The sequence below is a fragment of the Ostrea edulis genome, chromosome 5, assembly GCF_947568905.1.
Source record: "Ostrea edulis chromosome 5, xbOstEdul1.1, whole genome shotgun sequence".
Taxonomy (NCBI): domain Eukaryota; kingdom Metazoa; phylum Mollusca; class Bivalvia; order Ostreida; family Ostreidae; genus Ostrea; species Ostrea edulis.
The window spans coordinates 25,687,745-25,711,329 of record NC_079168.1 but is presented as its reverse complement, the minus strand read 5'-3'; the positions used below and the strand labels follow the sequence as shown (position 1 = coordinate 25,711,329).

The window sequence follows — 23,585 nt, the reverse complement described above, 5'->3', positions numbered from 1 at the left end:
CTGCTGGTGGACTGTTAGTCCCCGAGGGTCTCTACAACCCAGTAGCTAAGTACTTCGTTACTAGCTTGAAAATACGGATGTATATTTAATTGCTGTTATAAAATTTAGAAATTCATTTCAAAATTAAGGATTATCTCCCTCACGCATAGCTCTTATCCATAGACGAATTTGACTCCACTTTTTTGGCACACTGTTTTTCCCTATATTAGCTCTAAAACTTCATTGTTATTTCGGATTTCAAACATTAGGGTTGAGCATCACTGAAGAGACATTATTTGTCGAAATGCGCATCTGGTGCATCAAAATTGGTACCGTATAAGTTTTACATCATATGAAATGAAACAGAGAGCTACTTGTAAATACAGTACTGGGCGGAGGCATGGATGTGTAAAACGTCTGACAATTGAAGAAAAAACCATTGTCAGTACAACAACGTTAGCGAACAGATTTATGAAAGGGCATCTTAATTCTTTTCCATCCGGAACATTTTACTCTGGGGATTTTTAAAGTCTATTGCATGTAAAATATAATGATAAATACCTTCGTGACTTTTTAAATGTACAATGACAAAAGAATGTATTAAGCTGTACATAGATATACAAATTTCATCTTGGAGGGGGGAGGGGGGGGGGGCTACATCTTACAGCCTTTGAAGCGGTAAACTCACGGCAAAGCTTGCATGTGTATTCATAATTATACCTGTCGCACGTAAATAGACTGATCGATTAAAACACGTGGTAGTAACTAACTAATGCGTTCATAACGTCCTGCGGTCTGTGTTCATAATTTGAGGTACTAATTGGCTTACTATAGACAAGCTTTTTCATCAATTCTCCCTTGCGACATATTACCAACAACTGCTACGATAAATAGTCTATTCATTATCACAATATTTACATTCATTGAATCATTTCTAATGAAATTGATATTGCTTTCATCTGCGACAATGAATACATGTTTGTTGCAAACTAGTTCGATCCGGGGTTGTTTTAGCTAACACGGGTTATGATATTTTTCACTGCAATGGTTGTTACCTTCATCACCCGATAAAACAACTACGAAGGCGCTTTCAATATTGTTCAGTTATCCTATGTGTAAATAAGTGAACATAATGAACGGTGATCAACCCAATAATTCCTAAAAGGAATACAAAAGGTAGGGGAAATGAACTGGAATCACCAGAGACGGGTCAGGTGCCTAGGAGGAGTAAGCATCCACTGTTAACTGGTCACATCGGCCATGCTTAGCGCTCAGGACCGTAGCAGTGGGGGTTCTTTAACGTTCCAACGCCTGCCGCGACACGTGACCTCCGTTTTTAAGGTCATATCCGAAAGATCCGTGATTTTTTGTTTTATTTTCCATGGAAAACTTTTCACTTTTATGGAGATGTCACCAGGTGCACATGTAGGTGAAAGATGAAGATAACGAACAGTGATCAATCTCATAACTCCTATAAGGAATACAAAATAGATAGTTGGGCAAACACGGACCCCTGGACACACCAGAGGTGGGATCAGGCGCCTTAGAGGAGTAAGCATCCCCTGTCGACCGGTCACACCCACCGTGAGTACCAAAACTTTATACCTAAGCTTAGCGCGTAAGGCCAATAGCAGTATAGGTTCTTTAACATGGGAACACCTGTATTAAGGTCATATCCGAAAGACCCGTGATCCTCACTTCTAAATGAAAGAGCAATCATTGGCTATGTTTACATGTATGTCTTAGGTTTGACGTGGCCACGGTACGAACAGGGCTTGAAAGCGCAACCTCCCAGATACGAAGCGACACTCTTTCAATTCTAAATGTCAAGCATTTCTACCAATCTAATTAAAATCAGATCCTAGGATACGCTCACAATCGCTATAATGGGATCTGACATAACCCCATAGGGGGTCATGTCCGCATGACCTTTCGCTTGGAATATTCATGAGAACTATCAGCCAGTCAGATTGCGCCATACAGACAATGATGGCTATTTAGGCGGTTCCTGGCAATTCGTAAACAAATTGCTGTAATCTCTCTCCCACGAAGTTTATTCCACACTGTAAAATTGTATATTCTCCAATAACAAATTTAAAACTTTCGCAGTAATGCCTAATATTTTCCGTTCATTCAAACAACAAAACGTACGATATGAAATACGCTCAAATCAAATTAATTGTGAAAATTTCGATTTATGTATGAATAGGGATGGGTACGATTTGAATAGTTTTCAAGATGGTTTACTTAAATAACGCGAGGAATATAACGCCAGTCGACGTAAATGGTGCATTGTGACGTCGCATCTAGCTGCGATGTGTTTTCTTTCAAATCAAACAATCGAAGCCATTTTCCTTGAATTGTGAACACCGACGACTTCATAGCCGACGCGCTGATTGGCTAACACAAAGTTCACATGAACATTACCCCTAATAGGGTTATGTCAGATCTTCTTACGGAAAGTATACGGTGCGGATCTAAGAAGTCTGATTTTAACTAGATTGGCATTTCTACATGTACGTCCAAGGTTTGACACGGCCAAACCGCGACCGGGCCATATTCAGTAGTGAAAATAACAAAGTGATTAATCTCAATACTCCTATAAAAAAATAAACCATTAAGAGTTGGGCAAACACGGACCCTGGATATACCAGAGGTGGGATCAGGTGCCTTTGAGGAGTAAGTATTCCCTGTCGACCGATCACACCCGCCGTGAGTCCTATATCTCGGTAAACGGAGTAATCCGTAGTTAAAATCTGTGTGTAAAGAAAGGCCTAACAATTGGTATGAAACACGTTAATTGAACGATGTACAAAGTAACTATGCAATATTGTACACACACACACAAACCCACATATTACATAAGTATGTTAGAGCCTTTGATATATTTACAAAGTACAATACATTTGAGTAAAAAAAATTATCAAAGGGGACGTTAAACAAAATAAAAATCAATCAATCATACACACAAACTATTTAATTAGCCTTTGATATCTCTACAAAATGCAATATTAATGATAGCCATTTCCTCATGAACGCGCTGTCGTTGCATACCCTGCGTATACATATCTTATTTAGATTTTAATGGCTGTGAATTTCGACTGAATTGAAAGTAGCATGGCATTTCATTTTTGAAAATACACGAGGATATGAACTGGAACGCTTCACGCCGACATTTCAGGAAGCGTGTTAGGTTCACTTTCAAATGCCAATATAGGTTCAGTTATACCTATGTTCCCTTGCGAAATTATTTTGTATCATGATTTTTGTTGGTTGAAAGAAAATTTAATACTTTATGATCCTATACATTGTAACTTCATTGTATAACACATAGACGAAGAAATGAAGATAACGAGCAGTGATACATTTCATAAATCCTACAAAACTGAAACGTACCACGATGAGCAGGGAAAATACCGATATATTTCGAAGAAGTAGCTCTATTGAAAAGCAAAATGCTGATAACTTTCTGGAATCATGAATCATACAAGTTATAAAGAGCTTTTAATCACATTGATTGTTTGCTTTATAAGATCACTTTCAGTTTAAAAAAAATGACATTAAAGCAATACTAGCTTTCATGATTGGTCAGGGCCGTAAATTACATGGAGGCGGAGGAGGCAGCTGCCTCCTCCAACTTTTGAGCCAAAAAAAAATAAAATTTAAAGTTCATTAGAATTTATGTTCTTTCCAATAACTAAGAACATGATACCTCCCTTAAAAAGCATTCCAAATCTTTCTTTTAGAATGAGTTAGTCCAGTAACATCTTAGAAGGCCCTAGAATCAAGGATTTTGCACGAAACGTGTTCAGTGTGCACAAAATGTGCTCAGCGTCTGGGGGCCTGGGCGGCCCCCAGCCTAATTTCCTGCCTCCTCCAAATTGAAGGTTAATTTACGGCCCTGTTGGTATCGAAAAATTTTGTTGCAAAATTGTCATTTACTATTTCAATGATAGAGAAAAATTAGGTTTATAAACCTTTGTTACTAATATTTGTGTTAGAAACCCTATCCAGAGGCTCTGAATGAAGTAAAATAACAATTTATTGCTTTCCCGTACAAAGCTTTCTATATAATGCTATATATTCAATAGAACCAAAACCTTCATTTCATAAAATCTTCATATTTTTTGTTGTTGATTTTATAAATGCCTATGGCTAAAGTTATTGCTTGTAGGAGTTATGAGATGGACCACTGTTCGTTATCTTCACCTTTCAAAATAGCACATTTTCATTAAAAGATAAAATGTTCAGATTGAGAGCTATTACAACTTTAACAGCTTTAGTAATTGATAAAGGTTTTTTGTGTGAAGGAATAGTCACATGAAAACAAAGTAGCTAAGGAACTCCCATCTCATATGTTTAAGTACATCTTAGTTATTTACTTCATTAATTATCTCCAAAACGTCTACTATGGGTGGGTGTCTGATTATGATTGTGTGCGGGTTTTTTTCACTGAAAAGGGACAAAACTAAAATCGAACAAAAATTCTAATTGGAATGAAACATTCATAGACGCGTCATGTTTTTCCAGCAATATAATCGAGATGTTAACTGTCTAACCTTGGACGTTTTGGTATCCTTGGAGCAACATCCTGTCTATCACGTGCTTAGACTTATAATTCTACACATGAAGGCAATAACTAAGTTCGAGTGGCAAATATTGATCGTTCAGGAGTACTACATTTTGGTGCAGTGAATCTAGATCTCCTAACCTTGCCATGGCTTGTAAAATTCATTTATTTACAAGGTTTGATAGTTGGTATTTTGTAAAGAGGAATGAATTAGCATAACAGGTCGCCCCTGTGTGTTTACTTGTGTAGGAAACATACAATGGCTGTAATTCAGTTTCCTGAGGTCTTTACGGACTGCACGCATGATTATACTGCATACGACGTTGGTGTGGGTCTCTACACATCCTCGTCTTGTTTGAAATACGTATTCTCCAAACAAAATAATACCATATCAGTTAAAAACAAAGACAGCTTATTTCAAATTATGAGCACTATATAACCATATACAATGTATGTTCGTTTTACAAATTGATATTTACAACAAGAGATGTTTGTAAAACACATATGCCCCCCCACCCCCCGGTGCAAAATTGAAGGGTTATACACACACATCATTTAATTGAGAGTAGTATAATCAATTCAAAATATTGAGCAGACAATATCTTCCTATGTCAAGAGTGGATTGACCATGTGACCTAAAAATCAATAGGGGTCTTCAACTCTTGAAGATGTACCAGTGTACCAAGTTTGATGTCTGTCAAGAAAGGAGTTCTCAAGATATTGAACGGACAGTATATTCCTATGTCCAGTATGACCCTTGACCATGTGACTTCAAAATCAATAGTAGTCATCTTCTTCTGAAGATGTACCTGTGTACCAAGTTTGATATCTGTCAAGCAAAGGGTTCTTAAGATATTGAATGGTCAGTATATTCCTATGCCCAGTTTGACCCTTGACCATATGACCTCAAAATCAATAGGGGTAATCTACTCCTTAGGATGTACCAGTGTGCCACGTTTGATGTCTTTCAAGCAAAAGGTTCTCAAGATATTGAGCGGATATTATATTCCTATGTCCAGAGTAGATTGACCCTTGGAACTGAAAAACAAAACCTTGGGTAGTCTCTTCTCTAGGAGCGCGCTTGATCTTTTGACCCCGAAATCGATAGGGAACATATGTATGATATGGTGACTAGGTGGAAAGGATAACGCTTTAGAAACCATATTGCTACTTCGATGTCCAGTGCGCTTGACCTTTGCCCCAAATTCGATAGGGAACATCTTTGTCCCATGGGTAGTCCATATGTATGATATGGTGACTGTAGATGGAAAGGATAATGCTTTAGAGCCCAAAAACCATATTGTTACTTCGATCTCCAGTGCGCTTGACGTTTGACCCCAAATTCGATAGAGAACATCTTCGTCCCATGGGTAGTCCATATGTATGATATGGTGATTGTAGGTGGAAAAGATGCTCTAGAGCCCGGAAACGATTGCGTCTATAGACGGACAACCCGATTCCAGTATGCCCCCTATATAACGAGACTATTGAAACCCATGTAATATGTACTTGTGTGCCTCGATCTAAGAACTGATCATACACAGAACAAGAGGCCCACAGGCCTTATCGGTCACCTGAATACTAGTGAAAAAGTATCACTACTTCCATGGGCTATGAAACCTAGAAAAAATTTCCTGTTCTAAATATCTAAGCTAAATTCTAATGTTCAGCAACAATATAAAGCAAGATGTGTTCTTAAAACTTCACTGCCCTCAAAAGTGCATTTACTGATGAAAGACTTTAAATAAAAGGTGTATTAGCATTAAAACATCAAAAGATATGACTAATTTGGACTCATCCTAAAATCATAACCCTGGGTTGTGAAATTCAACATTTTTGTACATCTTTTTCTGCTATTCCTACATCCTTTTCTGCTATTCCTAAGTATGCATTTAGATTTTATACAGTATCAGCAAACTTACACATAAATATAATACCCTGGGGTCAAAACCCTTACTCTGGGGAGAATAAAATTTACAATTTTAGTAAAACACTACCTGCTCCATCCATTTAGTTTCAATTTAGTATCAAAAGCACTATAAAGAAAATCTTATTTAAGTGTTTTACACATAAACACTATATAACAAGTTAGGCCCTGCCCTGGGGGTCATAACTCCTACCCCGCGGATCATGAAATTTACAAGTTCGGTAGAGGTCTTCCTGCTCTACATCAACATGCATTTAGTTTTTCTTACAGGTGTGTGGTTCTTGAGAAGAAGATTTTTGAAAATTTGTCATTTTGGGGCAGTTTTTGCCCTGCCCCTAAGGCCACAGGGGTGCAGGAATCCTGAAATTTACAATTGATGTTTCCCTTATTCCAAATATGTTTCATACCAAATTTGAAAAGAATTGGAATGATAGTTATCAAGAAGCTAAAATGTCTATTGTTCACACACTTAATAACTGACCATTTTGGCCCCATCCTGATACCAAAACCCCTTCCCCTGGAATAATCAAATTTACAATTTTGGTAAAGGACTACGTCTTCTTTCTAAATATCTATTTACTTTCAATTTAGTATCAATAGCTTTAAAGAAGATGTAGTTTAAGTGTTTTACACATAAACACTATATAACAAGATTTGCCCCGCCCTGGGGTCAGAACCCCTACCCCGGGGATCATGAAATTTACAATTTTGGTAGAGGTCTTCCTGCTCTACATCACTAAGCATTTAGTTTTTCTTACATGTGTGTGGTTATTGAGAAAAAGATTTTTGAAACTTGGTCAATTTTGGGCAGTTTTTGCCCCACCCCTAGGGCCTTAGGGGTGCTGGAGTCCTGAAATTTACAATTCATGTCCCCCTTGTCCAAATGATGCTTCATGCCAAATTTGAAAAGAATTGGACTGGTAGTTATTAAGAAGAAGTTAAAAATGTTCAATTGTTAACGCACGACGGACAAAAACCAATTGCAATAGGTCACCTGAGTTTACTAAAAAGCTCTTTCGTATCGTATCAGTTGAGAATGATTGATTGTATATTGTTTAACATCCCTTTCGAAAAATGTTTCATTCATATGGAGACCATTGCCGTATCAGTTGAGAGACATAAACAACAAATAAAGGTGATAGTAGAATATTGCTACATACATGTAAGTATGGGAAGTTGACGATGGAGAAGCTAAAGTCATATTGCCTCGATTTTAAAAGTTGATCATACACAACGCTCTCTTGTGTTTACTGGACCCCTATTTTTTCCCGATATTATGGATATATAACTATATTTTAATTGCGCAATTTACATTAATAAATGACAAGTTTAAATTCAGATGGTGTTGGGGTTTGTCTGCCTCAAATAAAAACAAAGTCTCCTTGGCAATGTTTTTACGTCGCATCATCAATAAATCATTAAACCAGGTTCTCTGTATGTAAATTGATATATAAATTCTTGAAATGTTAACTGCGCAAATTCAGAGAAAATAAATCAATATCAAATTAAGAAAAGAAAAAAAACCAAACCCAGCGGAATTACTTTGATACATACAGTAAAAGAATTAATTATGTTTATCTTTGAATGTTTTGAAAAGTTAAACTTTCAGGAATACATTCTGTACCTTGATTAATACTCGTCAAATATTGTGGGTTTTTAAAAACAAAAAATCATTTCGCTTTTGAATAGTATTTGATTTTACGACTTGTGGGATTGGCTGCAGACAGACTGGTCATGGCGATCCTTGTCGTAATTATTATACTGTACAGTGTTAACGTGTTCGTTACGAGCAGCAGACACATTAAGTTAGATTTGTTCGTATAGTGTATCGATTGTTTTCTTTCATCTCAGGTTTTTAAGGCGTAACCAGCTGACTTACCTATCCTGGGAAGTAATAGAGGGATTGCCTATTCTAAAGCTGTGAGTCTATTGATCATATTCTCACTTTAACACGTGGAAAATACGGGTACATTAAGACTTGTTTTTTTCGTGTCACAGAAACTTATCTATTTTACAGAGAATAGAAAAGTATATGTTGTGATGCCCAGGTAAATCAACCTCACATTCGAATACAGGATATGCGTGTAGCTACTGAGGATTTCATTTGAACGTATTTTATTGCACATGATGTATACAAAAGGATCCGAAGCAAGTTCATACAGCTTACGAGTTCTTCTCGTTATAACTTAATACATGTGACACACAAATGCCATTGAAAAAATAATAATAAACAGAGAACACAATAATGGTAAGTGTTTGTAGGAATTTGATCCCCCGGTTCGATCTTGGTCACCAATCCAGAAAAGTAGGTCAACTGCAGCATCTGAAGCAACATTGTACGTCGATTGTATCATTCGAAAGTACATGCATCGTGAAAGGTGAAGAAAACGAACAGTGATCAATCTCATAACTCATATAAGCAATACAAAATAGATAGTTGGGCAAACACGGACCCCTGGACACACCAGAGGTGGGATCAGGTGCCTAGGAGAAGTAAGCATCCCCTGTCGACCGGTCACACCCGCCGTGAGCCCCATATCCTGATCAGGTAAACGGAGTTATCCGCAGTCAAAATCAGTATGCCAAGAACGGCTTAACAATCGGTATGAAACACGTCAGACAACATTTGACCCAATGATAGGTTGTATTGACGAACTAGATCGTTATAACGACCATATAATTTGCGAAATGCTGACTTCAATGGAGACTGTAGAAACCCCTTTACCATCAACTTGTTTGTCAGTAGCTTACCTCGATTTAAAAACTGACTATACGCAGAACAGCTCTTGCATATCGAATCAGTTGAGAGATATAAACACCATATGCAGGTGATAATGGAATATTGCTCCCTCCTGGTCCCGGGGATCTTAGAGTCATAAACAAACTTCATTCGCAATGCCAGTTACAGTATATATTGGATAGACAGTATAATCATTTTATAGGTGATTAACAAATAATTTACTTCTGTATCCTTGTTGATGACGTCTGTGTTGTGAGTGAAACATTCTATTGATTGATTGAATATTGTTTAACGTCCCTCTCGAGAATATTTCACTCATATGGAGAAGTCACCATTGCCGGCGAAACATTTTAAAATGGGACTTAAACCTATAATATACGAACAGAAACGGGCATATCCCTACATGTGTAGAACACGTCAAATATTCCTACATGTATATAACACGTTAAATATCCCTACATGTCTATAACACGTTAAATATCCTTACATGTATATAGGATGTTAAATATCCCTACATGTATATAACACGTTAAATATCCCTACATGTATATAACACGATAATTCCAATCTTATTTATTACAATTGTTTTGATTGGACAAAAATAAAGCTGAACAAGAGTTTACACATCAATAAATCCGAAAACGCGATGTATTCATACACGCCTGAAAACAAACAACATAGTGCGCGTAACTATTCAAATTTTTGCAATTGTTAATAAAGTCAATGAATTGGAATTATAAGAATCAAACATTCTTTTGGAAGAATTTATCGATGTGTAAACTCCGGACATTTTACTCACAAACTTAACATAAAAGTGCTTCGCACTTTTATTCAGTTTGTGAGTAAAATGTCCGGAGTTTACACATCGATAAATTCTTCCAAAAGAATTTTTAATCCTATATTAAATATCCCTACATGTATATCACACGTTAAATATCTCTACATGTATATCACACGTTAAATATCCCTACATGTCTATAACACGTTAAATATCCTTACATGTATATAGGATGTTAAATATCCCTACATGTATATAACACGTTAAATATCCCTACATGTCTATAACACGTTAAATATCCTTACATGTATATAGGATGTTAAATATCCCTATCTGTATATAACACGTTAAATATCCTTACATGTATATAACACGTTAAATATCCCTACATGTCTATAACACGTTAAATATCCCTACATGTATATAGGATGTTAAATATCCCTACATGTCTATAACACGTTAAATATCCCTACATGTATATGACACGTTAAATATCCCTACATGTCTATAGGATGTTAAATATCCCTACATGTCTATAACACGTTAAATATCCCTACATGTATATCACACGTTAAATATCCCTACATGTATATCACACGTTAAATATCCCTACATGTATATCACACGTTAAATATCCCTACATGTATATAACACGTTAAATATCCCTACATGTATATAACACGTTAAATATCCCTACATGTATATAACACATTAAATATTCTTACATGTATATAACACGTTAAATATCCCTACATGTATATGACACGTTAAATATCCCTACATGTATATAACACGTTAAATATCCCTACATGTATATAACACGTTAAATATCCTTACATGTATATAGGATGTTAAATATCCCTACATGTCTATAACACGTTAAATATCCCTACATGTATATGACACGTTAAATATCCCTACATGTATATAGGATGTTAAATATCCCTACATGTATATAACACGTTAAATATCCCTACATGTATATGACACGTTAAATATCCCTACATGTCTATAACACGTTAAATATCCCTACATGTATATCACACGTTAAATATCCCTACATGTATATAACACGTTAAATATCCCTACATGTATATCACACGTTAAATATCCCTACATGTATATAACACGTTAAATATCCCTACATGTATATAGGATGTTAAATATCCCTACATGTATATAACACGTTAAATATCCCTACATGTATATAAAACGTTAAATATCCCTACATGTCTATAGGATGTTAAATATCCCTACATGTCTATAACACGTTAAATATCCCTACATGTATATCACACGTTAAATATCCCTACATGTATATGACACGTTAAATATCCCTACATGTATATGACACGTTAAATATCCCTACATGTATATAACACGTTAAATATCCCTACATGTATATAACACGTTAAATATCCCTACATGTATATAACACATTAAATATTCTTACATGTATATAACACGTTAAATATCCCTACATGTATATGACACGTTAAATATCCCTACATGTCTATAGGATGTTAAATATCCCTACATGTCTATAACACGTTAAATATCCCTACATGTATATCACACGTTAAATATCCCTACATGTATATGACACGTTAAATATCCCTACATGTATATAACACGTTAAATATCCCTACATGTATATAACACGTTAAATATCCCTACATGTATATAACACATTAAATATTCTTACATGTATATAACACGTTAAATATCCCTACATGTATATGACACGTTAAATATCCCTACATGTATATAACACGTTAAATATCCCTACATGTCTATAACACGTTAAATATCCCTACATGTATATCACACGTTAAATATCCCTACATGTCTATAACACGTTAAATATCCCTACATGTATATAACACGTTAAATATCCCTACATGTATATAAAACGTTCTCCCTAGATGTGTTCAACATGGTATTTGTTTGGGTACAAATGATATTTGCATTATTTGTGACGAAACTGTATAATTAATATATTATTTCATGTGTATATTCATCACGAATGATGAAAGAACTTTCAGATATGCATTTACTTTTTAGAAGTTTCCCTACAAAAGTTTTCTAAAATAATTTAATGCATTAGATAAAGAGCGAACTACTCTAACGACACTGATATCGGAATGCTTCATATTATCCAGGTATCTAAACGATAATCCATTACCCTGCAACTGCTCTTCCAAGTGGATACAGGAGCTCCAGAAAAAGAAAAATCATGTTTTGGGTTCATTGGCTGCTGAAGATTTACGGTGCCTTGATACCAATACAAATGAATCATTGGGTGAAAACATGCTGAAACTTCGAAATGTAAAGCTGGAGGGCTGTGGTAAGACAACATGAAATGTAACGCTTCAGATTAAATAAACAGCTTTATCACAAGAGCTTTATCACAAGAGTACATTTGCAATATATTATGATCATATATCTAATAAATACGGATTATGATTGTACTTTTACTATCGATATCTTTATTCAAAGTGCATTGCATTCTTTTATCTACTGGCATGGGTTTCTTTATTCGAAGTGCATTTGGGGGTCGAGTGGTTAGTGCATCTCGCTGAAAATCACACGGCCTCTCACCTTGGTCGGCGCGGGTTCGAATCCCGCTCGCGCCGGTAAATGAGAAAGTTTCCCACTTTACTTTCAGAAGGTCGGTGGTCTCTTCCCAGGTACATTTGTATCAGTTCTCTCTTCCACCAATTAAAAACTAGGCGCCACCAGATAACTTAAAAATTGTTGAGTGTGGCGGAAAACATCAAAACAATCAATCGAAGTGCATTATATTTTGTTTATCTACTAGTAAGGAATGCAATCCATTCAGCGTTTTCCTTCCATAAAAATTAAAATGTGTACATTTATTTCAGTACTACCTTCCATTGATATTCAACCGAAAACGCCAATTATCAATGAAAGCAGTTCTATTGTCGTTACCTGTGTTGGCAAAGGGGAACCCAAGCCATTGGTGTCATGGGAGACGCAGTATTTAAATTCTTCTTTTTACGTCACGTCACGTGATGAGGGTAGTACGGTTGACTTGGTAATCACCAGTGCCAATGCGAGTGATTCTGGCTGGTTAACATGCACTGCACGGAACGTGGCGGGGATAACATCAGACACTATGCTTTTAAGAGTAAATTGTAAGAATGATTTTCAATTCGCAAGAGTAATGTAACGTATTAACTGCGATTCTACTGTCAATTTATTTTTTCCACTGGAATACATTTTCATGTTTGTGGGTAAAGGGTTTTCTATATAGTCTGCAACTATGTTTGAAGTGGGGCGGGGGAGTTAGGTCAGTTACAATTAAATGTAAATGTATGATATTTCACACAATTTTGCGATATATGCATGATTTATTTTATAGTCTGATAGTCCCGTTGCTTGTAGTTTTATTTTTCACTTTCAGCCGCTCCCCAGATTCTTGTTTTGAAGCCTCCAGTTCAGAGATTTCATTACTGCATTCATTTCGAAGTATCTGGATACCCAATTCCAGAAATATCTTGGCTGCATAATGGCAAAACGCTGCTAAAGAAAACCACGGTGTACACCTATTATTCCAAACAGCCAAAGGGAATATTCAAAACTACCGGATGCTTAATTTTTGAAATGAAAAACGCCAAAAACAACGGCATTTATACGTTAATCGCCAGAAATGAATTTGGAAATGCGGAGCAAACGGTTGCAGCTGATTTTATGCTTGGCTCAGCAATAGGAAACAGTAAGCGGACTTTTCATTTTAAATGATATGTGTATTCAATGTTTAATTGTTTGGTTAATATGTACATTACATATTTGAAGGCATCTATTTATGTGATGCTATTTTGCCTTTAACCGATACACACTTTTCACAAACTTTCAGTTTGTGCATCACTATACCCATACGTACAGGCTAAGTTCAAGCGTGGTGTACAACAAATATTTGACGTGTTGCATTTAGAAATTGGAATCTCCTATATGTAAAACTTACACGGTACCAATTTTGATGCACCAGATGCGCATTTCGACAAATAATGTATCTTCAGTGATGCTCAACCGAAATGTTTGAAATCCGAAATAACTATGAAGTTTTAGAGCTAAATATAGCCAAAAACAGCGTGCCAAAAAAGTGGAACCAAATTCGTCCAAGGATAAGAGCTATGCGTGAGGGAGATAATCCTTAATTTTGAAATGAATTTCTAAATTTTATAACAGCAATTAAATATACATCCGTATTTTCAAGCTAGTAACGAAGTACTTAGCTACTGGGCTGTAGAGACCCTCGGGGACTAACAGTCCACCAGCAGAGGCCTCGACCCAAGGGTCATAATGTAAAACTTATACGGTACCAATTTTGATGCACCAGATGCGCATTTCGACAAATAATGTCTCTTCAGTGATGCTCAACCGAAATGTTTGAAATCCGAAATAACTATGAAGTTTTAGAGCTAAATATAGCCAAAAACATAGTGCCAAAAAAGTGGAACCAAATTCGTCCAAGGATAAGAGCTATGCATGAGGGAGATAATCCTTAATTTTGAAATGAACTTTTCTGAGGCTTCATTTTCAACATTTTAAAAAAATATTTTGTATTTGGAGTGAATGACCTTACAATAAACCTGAAAATTCCAGTATGTGAAGTTTGTCATAAGTTCCAGTATGTAAAGTTTGTCGTAAGTTCCAGTATGTAAAGTTTGTCGTAAGTTCCAGTATGTGAAGTTTGTCGTAAGTTCCAGTATGTAAAGTTTGTCGTAAGTTCCAGTATGTAAAGTGTGTCGTAAGTCGTAAGTTCTTTTGTAAAACGCGCCCCAGGTATCTAGGAGAAGTAACCATCCTCACCTGCCGTGGGCTCAATATTTCGATAAGTTCAACGGAGTATTGATTGATTGAATATTGTTTTACGTCCCTCTCGAGAATGTTTCACTCATATGGAGACGTCACCACTGCCGGTGAAGGGCTGCAAAATTTAGGCCTATGCTCGGCGCTTATGGTCATTAAGCAGGGAGGGTCTTTATCGTGTCACATATGTTGTGACACGGGACCTCGGTTTTTGCGGTCTCATCTGAAGGACCGCCCCCATTTAGTCGACGCTTTCGACAGGCAAGGGATACTGAGGACCTATTCTAACCCGGATCCTCACGGGAGGGTAAACAGAGTAATCCGCATTCAAAATCGGTGTGTAAAGATTGGCCTAACAATTGATATGAAACACGTCAGACAGCATTTGACCCAAAAATTTGCCATATTGATGGAAATCGTTTACGGAACACGACATTTACCATCGTGGTGACGACCGTACACAATCATCATAAATTTGCACCGTTTCAGTGGCATAAGCTACCCTTTTAAAATTAATTTTGCGACATTACAATCACATCATATTCAAATTGGGCGAATTCTCTCATTAAACCGGGTCCGTAAGACAACTATTATTTTAACGATATACAATATGTAGCATTCTCTATTTAGTTAACACAATGGTCTCCGGCGTCACAATGTCTTATGCATTACAAATCTCACAAAACAAAACAATCAACCCCTAGGGAAAATGATATTTAGATATAATGTTTACCTGTGTTGTACGTAGGAATATATAGAAGAAACAGTCAAAAGATAATGACTAGCCATTATCATTTTTATGCGTTAGTGCTAGTGCATGGCACAAAAGTTTTCTTAATTGTTTCCATTGACCTTGATCAATTTCTAACTTGTGTTCCCTTGACCTTGATAAAATGGCCTTTACCCCATGGCTGCGTCAACAAACCTAAGACATAAACGTGGGTATTGATTGTTCCTTCATCAAACGCTCGGCATTTAGAAATGAAAACACGGGTCTTTAGGATATCTTATAGCGATTGGTTTCCCCACGAGTGTGTTGGGATTTAATTTTGGCTTATTCCGACAGATTTGTAATAGCTGTACTCAAATATGTCCGCAATTTTCACACAAAAGTAATGATAACAAACAAACAATTCTGTATAGCAGATTGCACTATGTCAAAAATGTACGTCGCACTGTTCAGTTTGGGGGGGGGGGGGGGGGGCAAATTACTGGGTTTTTATGTCGTTGTTTCTTCCGGCAGTCAAATGTTTCGCAGATAAGTCATTAACACGAAACTGCTCATCATTGTTTGTTTTGCAATATCATGTCCGCCAAAATATATTCCATTAAAATTATCTGTATACCTATAAGCTAGAAAATCGCCAAATTTTACACCCAATGAAAAAAAACCCCTCCAAACGGGGGTCTTGTGTCGCGGCAGGCGTTTCAAGCGCTAAGCATAGGTACTTCGCTTACAGCTGATGACGTCTCAATGCCATTCTAAAATTCTTGATGGCCCGTAAAACAAAGAATCAAGCACTGTTTACTTTTGTATCATTGATATTCCCCAACTAATGTTGGGCATACTTTATACCCCTGCCGTCAGCAATGGGTTTTTTCCCCCATCATTTATGAATTACGAGCCTCTTGTGACTTAAAAAAAACTTACGGCCCGCAGCAATACTCACCAAATGACCTTCATTAGGGCCACGATCAATCTAATTATTAACAAGCTTTCCGCCGAGGAGAATCCGAGCCGAATTTGTTCCTCGAAATCTGTCCGTCAACACGCTGATTTCCAGTACTTTATGATGACGTAGACAATGGTCACAAATTTAAGGTCAATGGGTCATAATTTAGAAAATAAAATATAGAAATGTTCTACGAAATAAGTTTATTTAATTCGTATTCATTACTTTAATTAGAAATCAGTTGACAATGCTCAGATGAAGAACGCCTATATATAAATATCGTAAGATTCGTGTACCTGTATAAAATGATATTGATTTAGAAAATTTAGAAATTCTTTTCAAAATTAAGGATTATCTCCCTCACGCATAGCTCTTATCCTTAGACGAATTTGACTCCACCTTTTTGGCACACTGTTTTCCCCTATAATAGCTTTAAAACTTCATTGTTATTTCGGATTTCAAACATTTCGGTTGAGCATCACTGAAGAAACATTATTTGTCGAAATGCGCATCTGGTGCATCAAAATTGGTACCGTATAAGTTTTACATTGATAGCATTGTATGATATTCAGAACCAGGACCATTTCACAAACCGAGACCCCCTGGACGGAGATATGTCAACCCAATACTACCCTTCCAGAAAAGTTCTAAAAAGAGGGAGCCACCCGCTGCAGCGCCAGTAAAGAAAGAAGAAAACTCAACCGTATGTTACAATTACTCATCCAATGTAATATTATCTCTCAATTACTCATCTAATGTAATTATAGGCCACAATAATTACTCATCTAATGTAATGACTACAGGTATTAAGTTAAATACGATATATATATATATATATATATATATATATATATATTTATACATGTTAATATGAAAAAATTCAGATGAAGATTTCATATATTTTCAAAGCGCTTTCGCTTTAAGGCTCTTCAGTGGAATTTAAAAAAACTAGACGTCGTTATTATGACGTCATAGTAAATGTGAAATCTTCATATGATATTTTTCCTAATGTATTACCTATACCAAGGACTTATTTTATTCTTATATATATATAAGCACTGAAAATAAATTTAATTTAATTTAAATTTAATAATTTATTTGTTTATGTAATATATGTCTCTTGATAAAGACGCGGGTTGCGTCGAAAATTTGAGTTTTAAATAACCAACAGTGTCGTGGCCTTTTCAGTGCTTTTATAAATTTCTTTACTGGCCTTGTATCTTCTCAGATCCGACACTAGGGTGTTGTTGGGTTTTCGTACTATATATATATATATATATATATATATATACACAGAATAATATCAAAGGGTTCCCTTATGTTGAGTACAGTTCAGATTAATTGTATACATTTATAGCGAAGAAAAGACTAAAACTCTTGATCATAAGACGTACTAGATAGTTATGGTAATGTATGTCGAATAGATCCGTACTGCACTTATAGAGAGAGAAAATCTCTGATTATAACAAAATTCTATTTGTATATCATTTCATTTCTTCACTTACATGTCTTACAAAATGATGTTACTATCCAATAGAAAATGGTAAATCAATGTTTGTTGATTTCCCCCTGCCAAACGTCTGCATCACCTGCCAAATGCCTTCGATCACTTGCCCTAAACTTAATTTGACATCCGTTCAATGTTTATTGGTTTTGTTTAAGTGTAATCAGTTTGTTAATCTCTTGCAGGTTTTCATTGCCATTGGAATATCTGTCTTTGTTTTCCTCGCCGTTCTCCTGGTAACCATTTCTTTGATTGTCCGTCATTATCGTCAGAAAGTTACCCGCAGTACGCATCATGTGACTTTCTCGTCGAATAGTTCGCAGCGCCCCCTGTTGAATTCGGACAATCATGTAGCACCCAAGACACAGCCCCATCAAATGACAGCAATGCCTTTAACCTCGATGAAGATAGTTGAAAATCCTGCTTACCAAACGAAGAATCCCATCTGTGGGAGTTCTTGTAAGTGCATGTATATGTGCGTGAGTAATTCCATGGTTTTCAGTGTGGATTGCATTCATACATTAAAAAATCATTATCACTGAATAGTGGGAGGTGAAAGTGAATATACTTCTCAATATATACATGTGTAAGACACACCTGTATATTAAGGATGTCTACTACATCATTATAATCACAGATTTCCTTTTAAAACACAAATGAAAATATAAATATCAGTAATATGTGTGTACTCCTTTTTGATTTGATTGAGTAGCTCAGTAGGTTAGCGTGTCGACTGCAAATTCGTAGATTTGGAGTTCGAGTCCAGTAAGTGGTTTCAATTTGTTTTAAATTAAATTGATTTTTTTTAAAGAAGTAAAGTAAAGAAGGTGTTGTACGTTTCATGTTAATTTCCCTAAAGGTGTTGCATGAAAGATCGAAAAAATTTAAGTTATTCAAATATATGATAAAACCAATTGGAACGTATGTCTTGATTCAATAATTTTTGAAAATAAGTTTAAAAGACGTGTATTGACAAAATTAGCCAAAATATTTCGAGTTTAAATCAAGCAATACCGGTAAGCGATTTATATGATTTTTAGCGTTAAAATGGAGGGGTATCCCTGAATTTCAGAAAAACTGCCTCCGTCAAACAAAATAAATTTAGTATGAACATGTTCTTCGAGTTTTCCTCTAAAAAACTGTCGCTTTGAAATTTTGTTTCACGAGGTCATATTTTTGTAAATTTAAAAAAATCGAAACCTCTTCACTAGTATTATTTTCAACTTCACCTGTACGTTAATTTTCCTTTGTATGGTGTACTGCGTGGTTCAGTGGATAAGGTCGGCGACTTTGATATGTAAAGATGTTTTCTATTTTTAAAACGACCGGGTTCGACTCCCTCACGAACACATTTTTTTTTCATATTCCTTTTCCATCTACATTTTTTTTTCTTAATTGAAACACGATTCTAGTTTTTATAAATGTTTCATGTCAAATCTCTTTTTATTACCATGTTCCGAGTTTGAAATAAGCTTCCAACCTGGACACTGTTTAGTTTGTGAATAGGACTCTCAACAAACACGTCGAATACAGCATGCAATACCTGTGTTTTGATATTCAAGGCTCCTAACGAGAACTTGATGTTTTTTCTGATTGAAAGTTGTTGACAAAGGCATGGTGCCTTTTTACGAAAAACCGTTGTAAACTTTGCAAAGCTTTGGAAGAAATACTTTAAGGCCAAACGAGGTTAATAACCGTTAACAAGTTTGAGTTTATATGTATTCCAGTAGCAAATTGCTATGCTGAATAAATTTTTACAAGTGTATGTACTTTGAATAATGTTGAATTTTATTAATGCGTATTAAACTTCCCATATATTGTTTTGTGGCCAGAGTTATGTACAGTTGCCAATTGTTGGTTGTAGAAAATAAGACATACGAGTATAAGAGCTTTTGGACTGTAGAAGTATAGAATATTAAATATTTGATACACTCGTAACATGTAACCGTATACATTGTATCTGATACTCAGAAAAAAAGAAGACATTTTAATTTTCTTGATTTCAAAAATTATCTTTAGACTACATGTATAATGTATTGTCACGTAAAATGTATTAGGCTTGTCCCTAGTACTGGGGAATCCTTCAGGTATTTAAATGGCAAATATGCAATGAGTATAAATATGAATGAAGGTCAGTTCTACGTCACGAATGTTGGCACGGAGCTCCGATTAGGGAAAATTCCCGCTTCTGTGCAACACCCTCTTTGAAAGTTTTCAATTTCAAAATTCACGTAGTATTCTTTATATCCTCCACTTTTCATCCATGTCAAATTTCCTTAGTGTAGTATTCCTTCTTAACCGCATTGTCATTTTCCAACAAATATTTTTCAGCTATTTCTTACATAAAACGAGAATCTATTGAATTCCTTCGCGAGCTGGGAGAAGGAGCATTCGGGCGAGTTTTTCTGGGGGCATGCAAGGACCTTATATCCCCCGGGGATGTCACCATGGTAGCCATCAAGACGCTAAAAGAAGCAGCCATGGACGATGCAAAAATGAATTTTGACAGAGAGGCTGAGTTATTGGCTACGCTACTACACGACAACATAGTCACATTTTATGGAGTATGTATCGACGCTGAAACTTCTATGATGGTTTTTGAGTACATGGAAAATGGTGATTTGAATAATTTTTTGAGGTAATATAACACTTTAAATGTTCCTGTACATATTGTAAATCGGGAAAATCAACATTTAAGTAATTAAGAACACCAAGATTTAGTAGATATAATGAAAATGCATTTATCACAAAAAATATGAATCCCTGCTTTTGTATCTTCTGAAGTGACTGTCGGTAATGTCACGTATTGACTTTAATATGAATCGCTGCTTTTGTATCTTTTGAAGTGACTGTGGGTAATGTCACGTATTGACTTTTGAAAAGAAAAAAACAACAGTTGACGAAGCAGTTGATCTGGACTTCTAATCTAATTCAAAATTTAGCCTCTTGACGTCAGAGATACAGCACTGTATGATAATTCATACCAAGGGAAATGTTAATAACAAAACTTTCTGTAACCATAGATAATGCTATCAGCTTTGCTTAATTTTCTGGCATATGTATTGTATTTGAAACACTGTCTTTCAGATGTCACGGTCCAGATGCCAAATTTCTAAGTAAAAGTACAGTTCTTGTAAAACCTCTGTCCAAAATCGAGCTTCTTCACATATCAAACCAAATCGCCAACGGAATGGAATACTTAGCGTCCCAGCATTTCGTTCACAGAGACTTGGCAACCAGGAATTGTCTGGTTGGAGACAAGATGATCGTCAAAATCGGAGACTTTGGGATGTCACGTGATGTTTACAGTACTGATTATTATAGGGTGCGTGTACCTTTCATGTTTTTAAGTTCTAATTCAAGTAAAGAGTATTACAAGGGCATGGACAGGATTTGAACTGAAAATTTTCAAATTATATTTTCTCCATTTTTATTGTTTACAATGCTTAACTAGAGTATTTCTAATGGTCAACCAAAATGTTGAGTTACAAGCGAGATAGAACAGTCATAATTCTTTGTAATGTAAACAAGGCTCGTGCCATGTTTTGTTTACATATAGATGGCTTAATAGAAAATAGCATGTTTAAAACAAAATGAGATGTGCCAAACACTAGAAACTATTAAATTGTGTTCAGAATTAACTTGTAAACTTAAGAAATCTGCTTTAAACGAAACATTTACTAGTATATTTAAACTATTTAAACAAAAAACATGGCACGGACCTTGTTACATAACAAGGACTTGTGAGCTCTGTATCTCCCATATACCTTGACAACTGACATTCAATTTTTTGCTTACCATTAGAAATATCTTAATTAAGCGTTCTAAACATTACAAATGCAAAAATAATATTTGAAAAGAGGGTGTTGCACCGAAGCGAGAATTTTCCCTAATCGGAGCTCCGTGCCAGCACTTGTGACGTAGAACTGACCTTCATTCATATTTATACTCTTTGAGTATTTGTCATTTAAATACCTGTAGGATTCCACAGTACTAAGGGCAAGCTTAATACATTTTATGTGTCAATACATTATACATGTAGTCAAAACACAATTTTTGAAATCGTGAAAATTAAATTGGTTTTTTCCCCTGAGTATCAGATACAATGTATACGGTTACATGTTACGAGTGTATCAATTATTTGATATTCTATACTACTACAGTCTAAAAGCTCTTATACTCGTATGTATTATTTTCTACAACCAGCAGTTGGCAACTGTACATAACTCTGACCACAAAACAAAATATGAGAAGTTTAATACGCATTAATAAAGTTCAACATAATTCAAAGTACATGCATTTGAAAACATTGATTCACCATTGCAGCAATTTGCTACTGGAATACACACCATCTTATCCACTTAAACTGTTTAACGGTTATTTCCCTGTTTGGCCTTAAAGTTTTTCTTTCAAAGCTTTGCAACGTTTACAGCGTTTTCCCTAAAAGGCATCATACCTTTGTCAATGCTTTCACTCAGAAAAACATACATATACAACCTTGACTATTTAAACACAGGTATTGCATGCTGTATTCTGTGTTTTTGTTGGGAGTCCTATTCACAAAATAAACAGTGTCCAGGTTGGAATCTTATTTTAAACTCGGCACATTGTAATAAAGAGAGATTTGACAAGAAACATTTATTAAAACTAGAAGTGTGTTTCAATTAAGAAAAAAACATCTAAATGGAAAACGTAATATGAAAAAAATTGTGTTCGTGAGGGATTCAAACCCGGGCGTTTAAAAAAGAAGTAATCGTTACCTATAAAAGTCGAGGAGCTTACCCACTGAACCACGCAGTAGTCCATACATTATAAAGGAAAATAAACGTACAGGTGAAGGTGAAATTAATATCAGTGAAGTCGTTTCGGTTTTTTTGAAATTTACAAAAAAATGCCCTAGTGAAACAAAATTTCAAAGCGAGTTTTTTAGTGAAAAACTTGAAGAACATGTTCATGCTAAATTCATTTTGTTTCACGGAGGCAGTTTTTCTTAAATTCGGGGATACTCCTAAATTTTAACGTTAAAAATCATATAAATCGCTTATTGCTTGATTTAAACTCGAATTATTTGGCTAATTTTTGTCAATACACGTCTTTTAAAAACTTATTTTCACAAATTTTTGAATCAAGACATAAGTTCCAATTGGTTTTATCATAAATTTGAAAAACTTGATTTTATCGATTTTTCATGCAACACCTTTAGGGAAATTAACATGAGACGTGCAACACCTTCTTTTCAGCTAAAATCGTGTCCATGTCCCTTTAACAAACACAATGCAAATTGCCATATAGTTGACTTCAGTCATCATTTTTCTATAGTAAATTAAAAGTATATCATTGTAAGTTTTTAATGCTAATCGCGTTAAATCTAGTTATAAACTAGATGATAAATAATAAAACTTTCCATAATGGATTGTCAGTTTTAGCTACAATGACTTAAAGTTTTACAGTAGTTAACTTAATTGTTATGGAATTTAAACGTTTGAACTTTGTTCATTAAATTAAGACATAGTAGGTCATACAATTTAGTGTAGAATAAGCATTACATTGAAAATGAAATGCAGTCTAAGGAAGTTTA

General features: G+C 35.4%; 1 protein-coding gene across 2 annotated transcripts in view; it reads left to right on the top strand.

Moving 5' to 3' along the window:
- Positions 1–23,585, top strand: part of LOC125650049 (NT-3 growth factor receptor-like) — a 97,958-nt gene that overhangs the window by 70,682 nt on the left and 3,691 nt on the right. For both annotated transcript variants that reach the window (XM_048877988.2, XM_048877987.2), the window contains 8 exons: positions 8,328–8,396; positions 12,157–12,341; positions 12,880–13,152; positions 13,422–13,733; positions 17,076–17,206; positions 18,193–18,466; positions 20,339–20,645; positions 21,095–21,332. In XM_048877988.2, the coding sequence (XP_048733945.1) occupies positions 8,328–8,396; positions 12,157–12,341; positions 12,880–13,152; positions 13,422–13,733; positions 17,076–17,206; positions 18,193–18,466; positions 20,339–20,645; positions 21,095–21,332 (1,789 nt within the window). The remainder of the gene's footprint in view (positions 1–8,327; positions 8,397–12,156; positions 12,342–12,879; positions 13,153–13,421; positions 13,734–17,075; positions 17,207–18,192; positions 18,467–20,338; positions 20,646–21,094; positions 21,333–23,585) is intronic.